Source organism: Lissotriton vulgaris, chromosome 3_2 (genome assembly GCF_964263255.1).
Source record: "Lissotriton vulgaris chromosome 3_2, aLisVul1.2, whole genome shotgun sequence".
Taxonomy (NCBI): domain Eukaryota; kingdom Metazoa; phylum Chordata; class Amphibia; order Caudata; family Salamandridae; genus Lissotriton; species Lissotriton vulgaris.
In genome coordinates, this window is record NC_141690.1 from 265,395,843 (window position 1) to 265,416,826 (window position 20,984).

At 48.7% G+C, this 20,984-nt stretch overlaps 1 protein-coding gene across 1 annotated transcript in view; it reads left to right on the forward strand.

Moving 5' to 3' along the window:
* LOC147725648 (dedicator of cytokinesis protein 2-like) overlaps positions 1-20,984 on the forward strand; it is a 1,712,066-nt gene that overhangs the window by 705,377 nt on the left and 985,705 nt on the right. Inside the window, exons 23-24 of the mRNA XM_086964476.1 lie at positions 4,629-4,740; positions 4,935-4,942. Of these exons, the coding sequence (XP_086820602.1) occupies positions 4,629-4,740; positions 4,935-4,942 (120 nt within the window). The remainder of the gene's footprint in view (positions 1-4,628; positions 4,741-4,934; positions 4,943-20,984) is intronic.

Genomic DNA, 20,984 nt, shown 5'->3' on the forward strand with positions numbered 1-20,984 from the left:
AAGCCCCGTTAAATATGGACGTTTCATACGGTATACACTCAAAATATTGAGTTTTTAATATCGATTTGCATTAATTTCGAATTAAAAATATAGAATGGACACAATATCGAATGGACAGAATATAGACTACAAAAATAACGAATAGAATAGCAGTAATAACGAATTCAAAATATAGAATGGACAAAATATCGAATGGACAGAATATAGACAACAAAAATATCGAATGGACAGAATATAGACTACAAAAATATCGAATAGAATAGCAGTAATATCGAATTCAAAATATAGAATGGACAAAATATCGAATGGACAGAATATAGTCATCAAAAATATAGAATGGACAGAATATAGACAACAAAAATATCGAATTTGAGGTAAGTAAGTTAATATCAATTTTTTAATAATATCCAATATTTTAAAGTGGTTTTTTATGTTAGTATATGTGTGAAAAGTGTATATTTGTTTTATAATTTATTTTAATTAATTATTTAATGGTATTTAATTTTTGCGTAATATAATTCTGTAGCGGTTTGTGGGTTTATAGGGGAATAGGGTGGGAAGTAATTTAATTATAATTAATTAAATATGTTACTTTATTTATTGGTATTTATTTTGAATTAATTGTTAATTAATTGTTATTTGGTAATTAATTAAAATATAATTGGTAATACGTTTTAATTAATTGATTATTTGATAATTATGTTAATTGTATTAATTTATTTTCTTTAACAGGTTGTGGGTTAATAGGGGAATAGGGTGGGAAGTAATTTAATTATAATTAATTAAATGTTTTAATTTATTTATTGGTATTTATTTTGAATTCATTGTTAATTAATTGTTAATTGTAATTAATTAAAATATAATTGGTAATTAATTTTAATTAATTGATTAATTGATAATTATGTTAATTTTATTAATTTATTTTCTGTTGTGGGTTGTGTGTTTATAGGGGAATAGGGTGGGAAGTAATTTAATTGTAATTAATTAAATATTTTTATTTATTTATTGTTTGTTGTTGTAATTTTTAATTATTTCTTGTTAATTAATGAATTGTTATTTGGAAATAATTTGTATTATTTGGTAATACTTTTAATAATTAATTTTTATTTGTATTTTAATTGATTAATTATTATATTATATAAAATTGTTAATTACTTTTAATCAATTTGTAATTGGTATTAATATTTAATTTGTTTTTATTCATATATGAAGTATTTACTTTCCCTACTGTTGCACTCTCTGAAGTGGGAATAGTAATTTTTACCCCTACGCTATCCAATGTTTTCTATACTGTTGCACTCACTGGAGTAGTAATAGTAAATGTAACCCTCCCGCTATCCTACGGTAAAAATATTGTATATTTTTTATTAATATTATGTTTAGATATATATATGTGTTAAAAAAGTAAAAAAAGAAATTTAAAGTTGCAATAATTATTTATTAATTTTGAGGTTATTTAAGTATTTTAAGTATGTTTAAGTTAATTATATTTATTATTTCATTAACTTTCAATTACTTTTAAGACATTTAAAAAATTCGATATTTTGACTAACTATATTTTTTACAACAATATTTTTGATTTGATATTTTTGTACTTCCAACTGCAATTTAGCCTCCTATTTTTGTACTTCCAACTGCAATTTAGCCTCAGTACCCAGGATCAGAAAAGCCCGCTCAGGCGGCCGACTGTTTTCATTCAACGCGGCTAAACTTTGGAACTCGCTCCCCCCAAACCTCAGAGCCCAACCTAACCTTCTCTCATTCCGCAGAGCACTTAAAACATGGCTTTTCCCATAAAGCATTTTCTCACTAGGTTCTTGTCTGTCAGCGCTGGGACGCCCATGGGCAGCCATGCGCTCTACAAGTCTGTAAAATAAATAAATAAATAAATTACCTGTTTGGAGATAGGGATTCAATATTTTTGCATTCTATATTTTTTACTCGATACTTTGGTAAGTCTATATTTGTGTCATCGATATTCTTTCAGTCATCCATTTCATACAGTGCTTAATTTGTACAAAAACGTAAGTACCAGGTCCCTAGTCAGGAGGCCACGTCACCTATTGTCCCCACCAGCGCCGCCAATGACGAAACCGACACAACTACTAAACATCGCACTCTACAAGTTTAACAATTTAGACTATTCGAGGCTCCCAAAGCGATAAGAATGGCTTGTGGGGCAAGTATTAGACAATTTAAATATATATATTTTTAATAAACAACTTTTGTTGTGTTCATCTATAATTTAAATAAACAGTGCCACCATGTAGCAGACTGTCATAAGTGGCGGTGTTGACCATTAAGTGCTGGTGCAGAGCACCGGAAACCACTGGTTCAAATTAAGCACTGATTTCATAGGTGTGAAGATGCAGGTTTGATTAACTTCTCCACCTTTTCAGTTTATATTTACATTTTTCTGTTTAGTGCTCACTGCCCACCAACTTCTACAGAGCATTTGTGTTGTTTGCATTCTGGTGCTTTTAGCCCCCTTTACCTGATTATAAACTCCAAACTAGAAGCACCAGAAGAAAAAACCTGAACAGGATGGCCTCTTGAATTCCTCCATGGAATGGGGAAACATGGGACCTCTGGATGAGATTTCTGTGGATGAATCTGGAGGAGCTCAGTTAGGGGGAGAAAATGTGGGCAGAAAAGATGCACAAATATTTCCTACCTTTTGATAGGTGTTTTGAAAGGGTTCTAGCCATGGCATAGGTGTGCAGGTTGGCCGTGTTCAGTATGCCTGTAAGTGGTGGCCACTGAAGCAGCCCACCTGGAGTACAGTAATGTGTTGTCTACTGATGATCACCAAAAAGATTCTGGGCCTCCAGGATAGAATACCGAATCCTGTTGCCTGGGTGACAGCAGATGCCAGTCATAGGTTTAGCGAGTCTTCTCTTGAGAGATGGTGAGATCCCTCAATTAAGACCTCCTGGGAGAGTTGTGCTATAATAAGACAGTCTGAGTGGAGAGGGCAACCCTATGGCTTAAACTCCCTATAGAATCCAGTATTTAAATGAGTTCAGCTGTTATAAGAAATGGTGTCCATCTGTTCCACGTTGTCTGACGGGGGTGTTCTCCTGGCTAAGACTGAACCAATAAAAGTGCAATCCGGAGAAATCGGAGATCATCATCTTTGGTTCTTCATCCAGTGACGTGTGGCGTCAATGGTCGCTTCGGACATGCCCTCGCCTGCAACCTCAGTAAGTATAGTCAAGAACTTGGGGATCGAGCTAGATGACAATTTGAATTTTCCATGAAAGCTCAGATCCAAACAGTAGCTGGTTCATGTTTTGGTCTATTAAAAATGCTAAATAATGCACCGGTCACTCATAGGAAGATTGTAGTCCAGGCTCTTTGTTTAGAGGCTGGACTACATCGAATTCTTGTACCTGGGTCTCCCAGAATATCTACTGAATCGGATTCAGGTGGTCCAGAATGCGGTAGCCAAGGTGATTAGCATGTTAGGACCTAGAGCACGGGTTGCCACCCACATGAAAGCCCTGCACTGGCTGCCGGTCCGAAAGAGAATTTGGTTCAAAGCTTTGGTTTTGGCTTTTAAAGCGTTACATGACACGGGTGCCTTTTATATTAGAAATAGAGTCCAGCACTACACCCCGGGTAGAACTCTGAGCTGGTCCTCGCAGCAGCGGGTGATTATTCCCAAGTTTTCCCATGCTCGCACGGGTATACCGCTCCTTGCAAGTGCTGACCTCCCATCTGTGGAACTGCCTGCCATTGTCACTCAGACAGGTGCATGATTTACTCACCTTTAGGAAGAGGCTGAAAACCTGGCAATTTCAGCAATAGCCAACAGCCCCTCTCTCCTTCAGTTATAGTGTCAGTTTTCTGCCTTGAGGTCTTTCAGCACCGGGACACTCTTTTGAATGGCTGTGCTCTTTATAAGTTCCACTGTACATTACATTGTCATTTTAGTGTCCTAAACTTCTTGCAGCGCTATATCGATGCTTTTACTTGGACGTGCGTTTTGTGTTGTGTGGTAATGCCTTGGGTTTGTTCTAGAGTTTGTGTTGGCAGAGTGTAAAGTGTAGCTTTTGTGGGCTGAGTGCCAGGATTCTGGACTTGAAGGTCCAGTCTGTCGCGGAGAACTAGTGATGGTCATAGTGGAGGGATGTGTTAATGGTCTCTTGAAGATGAAGAGACGCAACCTGGAGTGTTCTGTGGTAGGTGTCCCTGAGGTTCATTGGAAAGTGTGTCCAGAGCAGTGGCGTCTGAGCTAGCGTGTTTTAATCTTAACACAAGGTGGTGGGGGAGGGATGTTAACCTCAAAGAGGAGATGGCCTCAAATAAATGTGAGAAGAATAGGATGAAGACAAAAAAGGGTCAGAGGGTAGGACAAGGAGAAGAGAGAGAGAGAGAGAGATATATATATATAGAGAGAGAGAGAGGGAGAGAGAGAGAGAGAGAGAGAGAGAGAGAAAGAGAGAAAGAGAGGGAGAGAGAGAGAGAGAGAGAGAGAGAGAGAGAGAGAGAGAGAGAGAGAAAGAGAGAAAGAGAGGGAGAGAGAGAGAGAGAGAGAGAGGGAGAGAGAGAGGGAGAGAGAGATAGAGAGAGATTAATCAAGTGAAAGGCTGTGATTTTAAGTAATTGTTTCTTTATTTTCTCAGACTTTATGAAGGAAAAGAAGAGGTGGAATTTGAGGAATCTCTCAAGCAGTTTATTCAAGCCATAAACACCCTCATGCAATCCTCTCTGGAGAGCACCACCCTACTGGCCCAGGTAAGGTGTCCAGACGTGGGTTGGCTGGTGGACTGGGGTTCGAGTGATCCCCGATAATTGAATAAATCTATGCTGACCTGCTCCAAAGCTCCGATATGTGCTGGTTCACCAGATACGGAAGTATCTCTACAAACAGAGGCCTCTAAGCACTGCTAGTATTTTCACAATCATTGACCTATGTTGTCCTTAAACAGAAACAGAAGTAAAAAAGTAAGTAACTATTGGATTTGTAGAGCGGGAACTTAGCCCAAGGGCTTCAAGGCACTTTTGCAGACTGAGGGGGATGCGGACCAAACAGCATACTCAGACTAAAATCTGCAAAAAGAGCCAGGTTTTGAAGGTTTTATGGAAGAGAGAATGAGACACCTAACTAGAAAGTTTTTTCCGGGAGAGAGTTCCACAGCCTGGCGGCAACCGTGGTGATGGTTCTGCCTCCCCATCATGTCTTTTTAAACCTAGGTAGTATTAACAGGTTTTTATCTGAGGACCGGATTAGTCTACTAGGAACATACCGCTGGAACATCGTCTTGATTCCCCCTGGACCTGAGCCATATTAGGCATCATGGTTCAGGCACAGTGTTTTTAACAGGATCCTCTGGTCCAAAGGCAACCAATGCAATGACCTGATGGAGGCTGTGACTGAATGGAATTTCGGAAGATTCATCTTCAGCCTAGCAACGGCATTTTGTACCAGCTGCAAATGTCGCACTAGACCCTTGTTAATGCCCAAATAAAGGGCATTACAATAGTCCAATCTGGACATTACAAAGCAATAACAGCCTGCTTGCGTCTTCAAAGGAGAGAAAATGGGCGATTTTTCTAAGGATCCCAAAACAAGTGTACACTGTCCTGCTGACCTGGAGATCAAGGGAAAGTGAGTTATCAACAACGACCCCTAAGTTCTTTCCGTGTAGAACCGGACAGGGACAGACACCAAAACTGTCTGTCCACCAGTCCGCAGACCAGATCTCCAATTTACTGGTGAAAATCAGGACCTCAGTCATTTCTCCGTTTAGTTTCATAAAGTTTTCCACCATCCAACAGACCAAAACAATCCAAATTGTGTAAAAAATAACACTATGTATCAAACAAAATGGCACACTTTAACAATTGTACTGAAACAGCATGCACAAAAAGTAGCAGAAAAATCTGTCACTTGCACGGCAGGTTCGATGTGGAGGAGCTTGAGGACTGTATCAGGGTGATGGTGCCGCTGAGCCAACTGGAGTAGGCAGCGGGGAGCGGCGATCATGACGTAGAAGAACACTTTCAGCGGTTACCAGATGTAAAGGGATGTGTGCACAGGAAATGGCAGAAAGGTCTGCCCTATGTGTTTCATTATTTATTATTATTTATTTTTTAATAGGTGCACAAATCATCCCGCAAGGGATCTCTCGGCGCCCAGGAGTGCAGACAACCTTACGCCACATTAGTACCTTAAAATAGCCAGGCTTTTAGGTGTTTCTCAAAAATAATCAGGGTGGGGCATGCTCCCAGATCTTCTGGCAACACATTCCAGTATTTGGGAGCCAGGTGGGAGAAAGCGCGGCCACCCATCTTGACTTTTTGTATTCTCCGCGATTGAAGCAGTTTTTGGCCACTGGATCTTAGCTGCCTGCCCGGGGTAAACTAATCTAATTTCTTAGTTAGGTATCTAGGTCCCCGTCCGTGAAGCGCCTTGAAAACTAAGCATAAAAGTTTAAAAACTGCTCTTTTCCCGATAGGAAGCCAATGTAACTCTCTCAGTAGCGGCAAAGATGTAGTACGTGCTGGATTATTCAATGCCAGGCGTGCCGCCGTATTTTGAACGGCTTGTAGTCTTGAGAACAGGTACTCCCTCATCACCACCAGTGGAGCGTTTCCAGAATCCAGTCTACTGACTAGAAGTGCCTGTATCCGGACCCTTCTGGTGGAGAGAGGAATCCACGGAAAAATCTTTTTTAGCGTCCGCATCAGACCAAAACACCTGCCTGATAAGGTCTTAACCTGCTCTTCTTGCAGTGCACAGCTGGGCTCCGCGCACAGTGGCTTCTGGTGCTGTGCGGTGCGGGCCGCGGCTCGTGGCCGATGGCCACTTTAAAATAAACCAAAACTTTTAACAAGTGTTTAAAACTAAAACAGCACGCGCAAAGCTAAAAATCAAGAGAAAAGTGCTATTACAGCCGACCAGAGCTCGTGCCCAAAGGAACCAGTTGGAGCATAGAATGCTAAAATGCGTGCAAATCTGAAAGGCTTATTTACATTTTACTCTCAATGCACGTCTACAGAGCACAAAATGTGACAGACACTTGTTACTTTCAGCAAAATGTATCTAATGAGCAGGAGGCAGGATCTTCTCGCAGTAAAAAATGCGAGAAGTTCTTGAAACTGAGATATAATACCATAACTTAAGCAGGGCGAAATCCCACCACAATTAACTCTTTCTTAGCTAGAGCGGTCAGTATTGGAGTAATCTCACCTCCCGACCAAGTTATTCAGGTTAGGAAGCTGTGAGTCCGACGTTGCATGTGATAGACACAGGGTTTTAAGTGGACCGGGTCTCACCAGTGCTGAGCACCTGCAGTTTTTTAAAGGGGGCCTCAAAACGGGTCTCTATCGGGCTCTGTTTTGTGCCCTGGCACAAGCAGGGGTTGCCAGTCGTCCTGGATTTGCCCAGTCAGTCCCCTGTTTTCACGAGCTGTCCCTGCAAATTTCAAGAAATTAAGCTCATGTCCCGGTTTTTAGAGAGGGTCTGCTGAAAACGCGGGGAGGTATCTTTTTAAGTTTTCCAAAGCAGTGATAGTTAGCTGGTGTTATAAGATGCCTGTTTAATTAACAGGCATGCTACCAGCTTTAAAAAATGCATTTTATATATGCTCTTACTGCCTCTTCTGTAATTCTCTGCTAAGGAACAGTGTCATTCTGTGCACTGTGTGGGAGTAAATATGTAGTCCTTCTTCTATTTTTGGGAAATGTCCCGGTTTTTGGCTTTAAAATTCTGGTAACCCTACCAGAGTCGGTCCGTTTTTTCCCGGACTGCCGTGACAGCAGGCACATCATGTGCGCGTGCTCACACTGCTCACTTCTCACTGGTGGAGACGCTACGGCATGACGTCTTGCCAGGTGAGCTTTGTAGGGGAAGCGAAATCCTTTAAAGAGTCTTTTTCTCTCTGGATTATCCTTCTCTTTTTGAAACTCAGGAGAAGCAACATTGCTGTGGTGTCCCCAGGGATTTGTGGAGAAGTGTGGCTCAAGTGGTTGGAGCGGCAGACCATGATGCAGCGGTCTGGCCTGGACCTAGGTTCGATTCCCCGCCTCGGCGGGTCTCGGGCTCAAAATTCCACGGACTCGACAATTCTTGCTCTGGTGCCTACTCAACTCACGGGGTCACACTCTGGGTAATAGCTTGCTAAATCTCCACCATGGCCCCTCGCAGCGGGATGCCTGGCTTTCACCTTGGGGATGCCCAGTAATGGGCTATCTAACAGGGGAATACCAGGACGGGTTCCCTAAGCAAGCGCTTAGAAACTGGTTGGTGATATAGTGCTATATAAATCCATTACATTTACATTTAAGTGGAAGCTATTTCAATCTATCTATATATATAAAAAAACGAAAGTATGTCTGTTTGTCCTTTATGCATTCCTACACCATTCATCCGATCACCATGAAACTTTGGGAGGTTGTTGAGTACATTCCTGTGTAGGTTTTTGGCAATAAATAAATAAATAAATAAAAATGTATTAAAAGTTGTTGAGTACACTCTCGCCAAGGTTTCTGGCCAAAAAAAGATACATTTGTTAAATATCGGCCCCCCGGCCCCCAGGGCCCTCATAATCTTTCCAATCCTGAACGTTTCCAGTTTCCAGTGCGACTCGCTTTTGCAATGACCATCAACAAAGTACAAGGACAATCGCTGCAAGTGTGTGGACTAGGGGGCATATTATCAAGTGGGTTTATCTCCGCTTTTTTGGCTTTAAAAGCCAATAAAGCGGAGATAAAATTATCCCCCTATTACCTAGCTGTCGCTAACACCAGTTAGCGACAGCTAGTAGGAGATAGCGACCATCTTGGGCCCCGCTTTGCATGTCAGTGATATTTATCACTAATGACATGCAAAGTGGGCGTGCCAAGATGTTAGCGACTGGAAACAGTTGCTAACATCGCTATCTCCTATTACCAACTTTTGGAGATATTCGCGCTAAAAATAAAAATCGCCCGAAATGCATGAATATCGCTGTAAAGTCAGCGATATTCATGTATTACCGAGCTAATGCACTTATCCATGTTATCCACCTACCATTGGACAACATGGCAAAGAACTGCTCAGGGGCAAGTGTTAGCTTTTGGAGATATTCGCGCTTAGAGCGAATATCTCCAAAAGTTGGTAACAGGAGATAGCGATGTTAGTGACTGATTCCAGTCGCTAACATCTTGGCACGCCCACTTTGCATGTCATTAGTGATAAATATCACTGACATGCAAAGCGGGGCCCAAGATAGTCGCTATCTCCTACTAGCTGTTGCTAACTGGTGTTAGCGACAGCTAGGTAATAGGGAGATAATTTTATCTCCGCTTTATTGGCTTTTAAAGCCAAAAAAGCGGAGATAAACCCACTTGATAATATGCCCCAAGGTTCCTAAGCGATAAAAATCGCTGCAGCTCGGCGAAAACAAATATTGCCGCTGTTGGAAGGCGGTGACCCCAGGGGTCAAGATGACTCTCCTAACCACCCGAGACCTCCTCTCCCACAATTACTGCCGAGTCTTATAGAGGGGGAGTCCCCGCCGGGGAGGACTGATCGTACACACTGTCGACACACCACACTTACGAACGGACACCACACCGTGAATCTTTATCAAGTATGAACTTTTATCAGTATAAAAATAAGGAGCTATACACAGCGATCGAGGGATCGCGACAGTCTCGTAACAAGGGAACGGGGAAGCGGGACAGTCTTAGAGAGCCAGTTGGCATGCCACGCACCCTGCGCACAGTTCTCAATCCTCGAACTGGGGGGTACGGGGGTTGGCGATGGAACTTGCTGTCCTACTCACTTCTGGTTCCAGATGGTCGTGAGGGTAGCGTCGATGGTCCAGCCGGACCAGAGGGTTCTTCAAGCCGCGACGAGGTCAGTAGGGCTTGGTCAGGAGTACTTCGGCGTACTCGTAGGCAGGTGGAGCCGCGACAGCGTCCGCAGGGCTCGGAATGATAGCAAATGTCTTTCGTTCTCAAGAGTGAGCCGCGACGAGGTCAGCAGGGTTCCGATGGTTTAGATCTGTCTCTTCGAGAGGGAGCCGCGACAGCGTCAGCAGGGCTCCGTTGGTTCAGTTCCGTAGCTTCGAGGATGAGCCGCGACAGCGTCAGCAGGGCTCCGATGGGTCGGGTCTTATTCTTAGCGAGGGAGCCGCGACAGCGTCAGCAGGGCTCCGATGGTTCAGTTCCGTAGGTCCGAGGATGAGCCGCGACGACGTCAGCAGGGCTCGGTAGATCAGAGTCTGTTCTCCTCAAGGTCAGCCGCGATCAGATCAGCAGGGCTTTCTTGTCGAAGATACAACTGCCGACTAGATGGAAGGCAGCCTGTCTTATAGTCCAGGAGCTCTTTGATGTCCGGACCCTCAGAGGCAGGAGGCCGGAGGTCCGAGGGCCAGGCGCCTGATTCTCTGGGCTGCGGTGTCTTTGATGCTTTTGGACCATGCGTCCAGGGAATCCCAGACGCCCATCGAGGCCTGGAGCCAGCTCACTAGGAAGCCAAAAGGTGTGATCAAAACCAGCCCCCAGGGATGGTTTGGAGGTGTGAGGACAACACGCTCTCCTGGAGGGGGCCGGAGGCGTAATGGAAGCCTTGATTTCGGGTACTTGGTGAGTCGTTCACCCCCCTGGGCGAGTCGGGCGCGCCGGACACGCACGCCTAGCTGCAGCCGGGAGCGGCCAGGGGCTGCCGAAAGGGAAGAAGGCGGCCGGCTGGCCGGGGTGACCAAACATGGAGTCTGCCGGTCACGTGCATGGGTGCAGGCACGCGGTCTGGAGGTCGTTTCAGGTTCGATGTAGGAGTCTCGTGTATAGTTCTGGGTGGACGGGAATCAGTTCTGTCTGTCGTTCTGGGTTCTTGGGGTCAGTGAGGGCCACGCCACGAGGCCGGGTCCAACATGCGTCCCATCCAGCCGAAAGACTAGGAGAACTACCCATCCTCTTGGGGGTTCTCTTCGCTGAGGCGGAAGAAGCGGGACAGGCCATCGGCGTTGGCGTGGTCGGCACCAGGCCTGTGTTCCACAGTAAAATCCATCCCTTGGAAGGAGATGGACCAGCGTAGCAGTTTAGGGTTCTCTCCTCTCATCTGCATGAGCCACCGGAGAGGACGGTGGTCGGTCTGGACCAGGAAGTGGGTACCAAACAGGTAGGGCCTCAGCTTCTTTAAGGCCCAGACTACGACGAAGGCCTCTCGCTTGATGGTGCTCCATCTCTGCTCCCGGGGTAGTAGCCTCCGGCTGATAAATGCTACTGGATGATCAATCCCCTGGTCGTCTACCTGGGAGAGAACGGCTCCGATGCCATGTTCGGAGGCGTCGGTCTGGACCACGAACTCTCTGGAGTAGTCAGGGGCCTGTAGGACTGGAGCGGTGCACATGGCCTGTTTCAAGTCCTCGAATGCCTTCTGACAGGCGGGGGTCCAACTAACTTTCTTGGGGTTGACCTTGGCTGTCAACTCTGTGAGGGGGCCTACAATACTCCCGTACCCCTTGATGAATCTACGGTAGTACCCTGTGAGTACAAGGAAGGCCCGCACCTCGGTCTGGGTCGTGGGGGTCTCCCAGGCAGTGATAGCGTCTATCTTGGGTTGGAGGGGGGCTAGGAGGCCGCTTCCGACCTGGTGCCCGAGGTATACCACTGAGCTTTGTCCTATTTGGCACTTGCTAGCTTTAATGGTGAGCCCGGCTCGACGCAGGGCGTCCAACACCTCCCAGAGGTGGTGCAGGTGCTCGGGCCAGTGAGCACTGAACACCGCAATGTCGTCGAGATACGCCGCGCTGAAACTTTCCAACCCGGCCAGGACCTGGTTGACCAGTCGCTGGAAGGTGGCGGGGGCGTTTTTCATGCCGAAGGGCATCACTCTGAAGTGGAAATGGCCATCCGGAGTGGAGAAAGCAGACCTTTCTTGTGCCCTCTCCGTGAGGCCGATCTGCCAGTAGCCACTGGTGAGATCGAAGGTACTGAGGTACTGAGCCGACCCTAGGCGGTCAATGAGTTCGTCGGCGCGGGGATGGGGTGTGCGTCGGTTTGGATGTCTGCGTTGAGTCCGCGGTAGTCTACGCAGAACCTCAGCTCAGGAACGGTGCCGGGGCGGCTGCCTTCGGAACCAGGACCACGGGGCTAGCCCATGGGCTGTCGGAGGCTTCCACCACTCCTAGGTCCAACATTTTGTCGACTTCGGCCTTGATACAGGCTTGAACTCGGTCAGGGACTCGGTAGGCTCTGTGCCGTACCGGAGGGCTGTCCCCGGTGTCCACGTCGTGGACGCACCAACTGGTGACGCCGGGGGTGAGGGAGAAGAGGTCTGAGAATTGTCCCAACAAGTGGCGACATTCTTCACGCTGCAAGGGGGTGAGGGAGGAGGAGAGACTCACTCTCTCTACGGAGCCATCTTGATCCTTTGCACACAGGAGATCTGGAAGAGGGTCAGTTTCCTCTTCCTCTCCGTCGTCGGTGGCAAGGAGTAATCCCAACTCAGAACGCACAAAGTGGGATTTGAGCCGGTTCACGTGTAAGACTTTCAGGGCGTTCCTGGCTGATTTCGTATCAACGAGGTAGGTGACTTGGCTCTTGCGCTCTATCACCTTAAAGGGGCCAGTCCACTTGTCCTGCAAGGCACAAGGTTCTACTGGGGACATGACCCAAACCTGTTGGCCTGGTTGAAACTCGACCAGAGTGGCATTCTGGTCGTACCAGCGTTTCATCTCCTCTTGGCTGGCCTCCAGGTTGGCCTCGGCCAGCTCGCGAATCTTCCGCGTCTGGTTCCGGAGGGCCAGGACGTAGGAGAACACATCAGGGGGTGTGCTCGGGGGGGCTGTCTCCCAACCTTCCTTGACCAGGCTGAGGGGTCCCCGGACGGGGAGCCCATAGGGCAGCTCGAAAGGCCTGAACCCCAAGTATTTCTGGGGAACCTCTCGGTATGCGAACAGGAGGCAGGGCAGGAGGACGTCCCACTTGCGTCGCAGCCCATGATCATCCCTTTCAGGGTGCGGTTGAACCGCTCAACCAAGCCGTTACCCTGGGGATGGTATGGGGTGGTGAACCTGTACGACACCCCACACTGTTGCCAAAGGGACTTCATGTACGGGGAGATAAAGTTTGTGCCTCGGTCGCTCACCACTTCTCGGGGGAATCCCACCCGGGAGAAGATCCCCATGAGGGCCCGGCCCACGACCGGGGCCGTCACGGTCCGGAGGGGGATGGCTTCGGGGTAGCGGGTGGCGTGATCGACCAGAACCAAAATGAACCGGTGACCTAAGGAGGTCCGGGGGTCCAGAGGTCCGACGATGTCGATCCCCACCCTCTCGAAGGGGGTACTGACAACTGGAAAGGGCTAGAGGGGAGCCTTGCGCTTGCCTCTGCTTTTGCCGCTAGCCTGACACGTGAGGCAGGACTTACAGTGGTGTTCCACATCGGCCCGCATGCAGGGCCAGTAGAAATGGGTCACTAGCCGTTGGAAGGTTTTATCTTGGCCCAGGTGTCCCGCCAGGGGCACATCGTGGGCCAGGTTGAGGAGGAGGCTGCAGAAACGTAGGGGTACCACCAGCACGCGGGCTGACCCTAGTTCAGCGGTCTTCTGTTCACTGTAAAGTAGGCCGTTTTCCCAGTAAAGGTAATGGGAGCCAGACTGGTCTCCAGCGGCCTGGGCTGCGGCCTGTTGCCGGAGCCCCTCAAGGGCAGGGCAGGAGGTCTGCTCTTGGCAGAACTCCTCTCGGGACGGTCCTCCTTCGTGGCGCCACTGGGCCAACTCGGGGATATCTGCTAGGGTGGGGACTGGCTCGACGGCGGGTCCGAGGGGACCTACGTCGGATTTGCTTCCTTCGATGGAGGGCTGGTCGAGGACCGTGGGGGCTCGCTTCCCTCGGGGACATCAGGGGCTGCACTGCGGAACTCGGGCTCTTCGTTCCCGGGGTTGGACATTCTGGCGGTCATGGCTCGGGTGCTCACACAGGCCCATTGGGGCAGACCCAACATTTCTAAATGGGCCCTTCTTTCTACCTCTTTCCACTGGGAACTCTCTAAGTCATTCCCCAGGAGGCAGTCTACAGGCATGTCCGTGCGGACCGCCACCCGTAGGTCACCCGAAACTCCCTCCCACTCAAACGGAACCTGGGCTATCCTGCAGGTGCGGACGGAATTATCAGCTGCTATCACTCTACAGGAGGTGTGGGGGATGATCATGGACTCGGGGACTAGCGTGTATCTGACAGACATAATACTGGCTCCTGTGTCCCTAAGGGCTCCTACGCTGCGCCCGTTAACCTTAACTGTCTGGCGATATTTTTCTGTGTTGGCGGGCAGGTAGTCTCCTGGGATCATCTCGCTATTCCCCAGGGAGGCTAAGACCATGGCTGCGGGCTCCCACTCCCCCTGTTCTTCTATCTCTTCTTCTTCTAGGGCCACTGAGGATATCTGTCTGGTGGAGGGGCCAGTGGGAGTGGATTTCGGGGTCATGGGACATCGGGGATCACCGGCATAGTGCCCGGGTTGCTGACACTTGTAGCATGTGGCGCTGGGGCGGAGCCCCGGGGGTCTTGCACTCGGGCGGCTCTCGTCACGGGAGGAGAGCGTGGGGCTTGGTGTCTGGGGGGACTACGCTGGGGCCCTGACGGGGGTCCTTGCTGTTTGCCCCGACCTCCCCCACATCCTTGGTCGTTCCGTGGGGGGTATCCCCCAGGCCCCTTCTGGACTCGGGTGGCCACCCAGCGATCGGCTTCAACAGCCAGTTTCCGGGGGTTGGCGAGCTTGCTGTCCAGGAGATGCTGTCTTAGTTCCACAAAGCAATTGGCGGACAGGTGCTCGTAGGCGACTAGGTCGACTAGGCCTTCGAAGGTGGTCACATTGCTGCCCTTGATCCTCCCATCGAGGGCCCGGGTGTAGTAATTCACATAGTCTACCCAGGTGGTGCCAGGAATCTTCTTGCACTCCCTAAACCGCTGGCGATACATTTCTGGCGTTAGGCCGTAGCAGAATAGGAGAGCGTCTTTCATGTGGGGGTAGGCGTTCATGTGTGAGGTCGGTAGGTCCAGCAGGGTGTCTCTTCCCTCGCTGAGGAAGCGGCTCCACAGGCCGGCCCCCCAATCTTTCTCGGGGACCCGGTGGGCGGACATGGCAACCTCGTAGGCCTTGAACCACTGCTGGATGTCGTCCCCTTTGTAAAACTCCTTCACGACGTCTTTGGGGATGTGCACCTTTGTTTCTTTGGGGACCACCTGCTCTCCGAGTCCCGGTGATCCGGTTGCTTCTGTTCTGTCTTTCAATTCGAGTTCCTTGAGGCTGCGCTCGTGCTGGAGCTGAAGTTTCCGACCTTCATGCTCCCTCTGGAGCTTCTTCTCCTCTAGCTCTCCTGGGAGCCGCAACTGCTCAACCGCCAACTTCTTTTCTGCAAGTTTGAGCTCGCCCTCCAATTTGAGGTACGCCAGTTTGAGTTCATGGCTTCGGTCACGTTCTCGGTCGGCCATCTCTTCCGATGACCGATCTCTCCCGGTTGCTGGGCTCCGGGTTGGCTGCTGGATTCTCTCACCGGCCGGTGTACCGGGTTCGGTCTGTGGCCTCCCTCCCTCGTCTTCGGTCGGGGGAGAGGTGCTCCGGACTCTACCCAAGCGGTTAGCGCTTTCTGGAAATCTTCCTTAGTACTCAGTCCGGTGCTCGGGATACTCAGTTCTCTGCAGAACTGCTTTAGCTCTCTATGTGTGTAGTCTTCCAAAAGTTCCTTGTCGAATGTGGTCTTCACACCAGATTCTGTGTTCGTCATTATTGCTCTTTCTTTCTCGTGTGTTTGCTGCGTGTGGGTTCAGGTAGTGTGTCAGTGGTATGATCTTCAGACGTAGGTTCGTATCCCACCGCTGCCACCAATGTTGGAAGGCGGTGACCCCAGGGGTCAAGATGACTCTCCTAACCACCCGAGACCTCCTCTCCCACAATTACTGCCGAGTCTTATAGAGGGGGAGTCCCCGCCGGGGAGGACTGATCATACACACTGTCGACACACCACACTTACGAACGGACACCACACCGTGAATCTTTATCAAGTATGAACTTTTATCAGTATGAAAATAAGGAGCAATACACAGCGATCGAGGGATCACGACAGTCTCGTAACAAGGGAACGGGGAAGCGGGACAGTCTTAGAGGGCCAGTTGGCATGCAACGCACCCTGCGCACAGTTCTCAATCCTCGAACTGGGGGGTACGGGGGCTGGCGATGGAACTTGCTGTCCTTCTCACTTCTGGTTCCAGATGGTCGTGAGGGTAGCGTCGATGGTCCAGGGCTTGGTCAGGAGTACTTCGGCGTACTCGTAGGCAGGTGGAGCCGCGACAGCGTCCGCAGGGCTCGGGATGGTAGCAAATGTCTTTCGTTCTCAAGAGTGAGCCGCAACGAGGTCAGCAGGGCTCCGATGGTTTAGGTCTGTCTCTTCGAGAGGGAGCCGCGACAGCGTCAGCAGGGCTCCGTTGGTTCAGTTCCGTAGCTTCGAGGATGAGCCGCGACAGCGTCAGCAGGGCTCCGATGGGTCGGGTCTTATTCTTAGCGAGAGAGCCGCGACAGCGTCAGCAGGGCTCCGATGGTTCAGTTCCGTAGGTCCGAGGATGAGCCGTGACGACGTCAGCAGGGCTCCGATGGGTCGGGTCTTATTCTTAGCGAGGGAGCCGCGACAGCGTCAGCAGGGCTCCGATGGTTCGGGTCTTACTCTTCGAGAGGGAGCCGCAACAGCGTCAGCAGGGCTCCGATGGTTCCGTTCCGTAGGTCTGAGGATGAGCCGCGACGACGTCAGCAGGGCTCGGTAGATCAGAGTCTGTTCTCCTCAAGGTCAGCCGCGATCAGATCAGCAGGGCTTTCTTGTCCAAGATACAACTGCCGACTAGATGGAAGGCAGCCTGTCTTATAGTCCAGGAGCTCTTTGATGTCCGGACCCTCAGAGGCAGGAGGCCGGAGGTCCGAGGGCCAGGCGCCTGATTGTCTGGGCGGCGGTGTCTTTGATGCTTTTGGACCATGCGTCCAGGGAATCCCAGACGCCCATCGAGGCCTGGAGCCAGCTCACTAGGAAGCCAAAAGGTGTGATCGAAACCAGCCCCCAGGGATGGTTCGGAGGTGTGAGGACAACCCACTCCTCTGGAGGGGGCTGGAGGCGTGATGGAAGCCTTGGTTTCGGGTACTTGGTGAGTCGTTCACCCCCCTGGGCGAGTCGGGCGGGCCGGACGCGCACGCCTAGCTGCAGCCGGGAGCGGCCAGGGGCTGCCGAAAGGGAAGAAGGCGGCCCGCTGGCCGGGGTGGCCAAACATGGAGTCTGCCGGTCACGTGCATGGGTGCAGGCACGCGGTCTGGAGGTCGTTTCAGGTCCGATGTAGGAGTCTCGTGTATAGTTCTGGGTGGACGGGAATCAGTTCTGTCCGTCGTTCTATGTTCTTGGGGTCAGCGAGGGCCACGCCACGAGGCCGGGTCCAACAGCCGCTAAGCCAACATAGCGATAATTATCGCTAGTTGTTGGTAATATGCCCCTAGATTTGGAGAATCCGTGCTTCTCACATGGACAACTGTATGTGGCCAGCTCACGTGTCGGAAAACCTTCTGATTTATTTGTGTACGCACCAGATGGAAAAACAAAAATACCGTGTATCCACAAGCACTCGAATAAATAAACAGAATTAACACAACACTTTAAAATGTTTTCCATATTAAAATGAATACGTTTCAATAAAAATGACACAATGTAAATTGGATAGTATCATAACAAGTTTTCTTAAATGTCCTTTTTTCTGAGATCGCAGCAACGCGCGACGGATAAGCTAGTATTATATATAAGCCATAGTTGCTGATTATTTATCTTATGCAACTAACAACCATTGACAAAGCCAATAGTCCTGGCTTGTTGTAGGTATGATGTTACTTGTTGCATCATATATCTGGATGTAATGACAGGAACAGCAAAATACAAGTCGGCGGCACACTATCCTAAGAACAAATTTTTAGCTTATGTGTTTTTAAGCCACGCCCTTAATTACACTGGCCACTCCCCATGAGGTACCCCCCAAGTTTTTTCATCCCATTTAAAGTCCTGGATAGACAGGTCAGTCTCCAAGACTCCATCCCAGAGGAATGAGTTAGTGGGAGTTGCCGTCCATAATCCAAGCAAGCAGGCCTTAATTTTCACTCCAGCAGACAATCCCCCAGTTTTGAACTTAAGCGGAAGTCCAGGTGAGTGACTGAATCGATTTCCTCATCTCCATCTTCGGACCTAGCTCAGGCGCTATAAACGACAGAGGAGCTTCACAGCACTCTTCTGGGACACAATGTCAAATAAATGAATTATGAGAGATTGTTTCAATCCCTTGAGAGAGAGACTAGAAAACTTAAAATTGTAATTGGGAAAGTTCTTTCTATGTGCCAGGAGCAACAGAAGGCCCCTCAAAGGGGTCTCTTTTTTGCCCAAGAGTGTAAATGTTGATGACAAGCAACTGGTAATGGCAGCCTTCCTTCTAGTTCTAAATGTGGTTGTATGTCAGCAAGGGATCATGTTTGTCAGAGACCTGCATTGCATACCCAGCCTGGTAAGGCTTTGAATGTTTCAGCCCGGATATCTAGTGAGCCTAGCTCTGCCGCCTCCGCCCAAATATCGCCTAATACACCAGGGGGTTCTCAGTCCACTTTACAGTATCCACAGCTGCCTGTGATTAATGTACCTCCTGCAAGCTGTCCTTATGTTATTGCCTTACTGTGTTGAATTCTTGCCAAGAGTCTCCCATTCAGCTCCAAAATAGGGTGTGTTGTTGGCTGGCTAAAAATCCACATTTTAATGTATAGGATTATCTTTATATTTTGATGGTGCACTGTGTGACTTGGGTTGGACCATCCCACAAGACATTCCTAGGGGACTGCATCATAGAGAATTTTAGGTATCCAATAGTTGCAGGGAGAGTTCAATCTGGGCACTTTCAGCCCCCTAAAAGTGGTGGTGTTCGTATCCTCCCACTGGGCTATTTTTATAGACCATCTTTTTTAGAGTTGCCCGCAGAGCCGCACCAGAGCCCGCCATTGGGTTCAACTGCTGATAAATTTAATGTTAGATGTGGAGAAGTGGAGAAGTGTGGCTCAATGGTTAGAGCGGCAGACCCTGATGCAGAGGTTTGGCCTGGGACCAGGGTTCAATTCCCCGCCTCGGTGGGTCTTGGGCTCAAAAATTCCACGGACCTGATAATTCTCGCCTCGGTGCCTGTTCCAATCATGGAGTCCCACTCTGCAACTCTGGGCAATAGCTTGCTTAATCTCCACAACGGCCCCCACAACGCAAAGGATGCCTGGCCTCCACCTTGGGGGTGCCCAGGAGTGGACGCCTCACAGGGAAAGCCAGGATGGGTTCCACAGCGGTATTCGTACAAGCGCCTTGAGACCCTTGCGGGTGAGTAGTGTGCTATACAAGTATCAATTTACATTTACATGTGCCAATCGTCTTGCCCCATTAGAGAACCAGGATGGACAAGATTGACAACCTGCGGCCCCTTGATTGACGGTCTTATGTCCCAGCATCAGTGAACTATCCCTGGGACTTTATGGATAGGATGTGCACTCATGAAGTAGCCAGGTAAATACCCCGGCCCTAGAGATAAAGATTACTTTGGATATAACAAATAACAATAGTCTGTTAAATCGTGATATTACCCCAACGTTATCGAGGGAACTGCAGGTGACTGTCTCGCGTGATTGTAGCTTTTTTACTGCGATAGGCTGGAACATGGCTGGGCTGATAAAACAAACTAACAACCCAGAGTACCTCACTTTCATTGTTTTCTAGGAAACCTGGTCTGTATCCCTTATATCATGCAATGGTTTTTCATGTTCTTCCTGTGGCCTTCCTCTCTGAATCAGTCAAAAGAGGCCCTGCCATCTGGTTTAAGCTTAACCTCAGACTTAAAGTGTCAACAGTAAATACAGGTAATCCTATGTTCCAAGTCTTGCTCATAAAAGACAGTAGGAGCCCTTTTAGTTTTTATATAGTCAATTTATGTAGCAACGATTTTTCTAAGACCTACATTAATTTATTTTATGAGTTAACTGATTTTTTAGCCGATGTAAAAACTCTGGTGGCAATGAACGTATCTTCTCCAAGCATTCTTTTATGTGGGGATTTTAATGCTAAGGTAGGGAGCAAATACGCTGACCAGGGCATTCGATGTATCAGCAGTCTCAATGAATCGACAGGTCAACACCGTCGCCGCCAGCTGTTTCAACACCCTCTGCATCCTCCGTGAGACCTTTGAATGGATCCCCCGGAGTCAAGGAAGACAGTCACCCATGCACTAGTCACCATCTGGTTATACTACTGTAAAGCTCTCTACGCCGGAAAGACCTAATTGGCCATTTGGATCTTTAAAATGTGGTTGACTATTTCCAGGAGGGCTGTGCTGCCAAGCCAGAGTAGAGAGGCGGGGCAAGCATCCGTCATTGATTACGTGTTTGCCTCAAAATGCTTTCTGCAGTGGTGTCGATGCAGATCTGTAATTGAACTCAGTGGAGTGATCACAATGCCTTACTCATCGAAGAAGCCTTCCCACTTAGATAGGGAAAGAGGTGCCTTATCATAATCACTCCACAGACGATTTAAGGCTGGTGTTGGCACCTTAAAGAATCCTTAGTAGCATTAAATGACTTAGTAAAAAATCATCTCTTGGGGCTGATTGTCTGATGGAACCATGAATTGTTCCATATTATCAGCAATTGTTTAACCCCTTCGCCACAGGGCTAATTCCCCCGCGGGGGTGGGGGGGGGGGTGGGGGGGAGCTACACGCGGTGCCGCGGTACTCATGACGCGCTGAGCTCGTCATGACTCCGCCCACTCAATGGAACGCCTCGCACAGGAGGGAAATTAGCCCCCGTGGGAGTTCCGCAGCCGTTATGACGAGCTCAGCTCGTCATGAGCACAGCTCGACTGTGCCTCATGACGAGCTGAGTTCATCATGAACGTCGAAGAGGATAATATCAATAGGAACTCCCTGCTGAAACCCTTTAACCCTGTGATAAC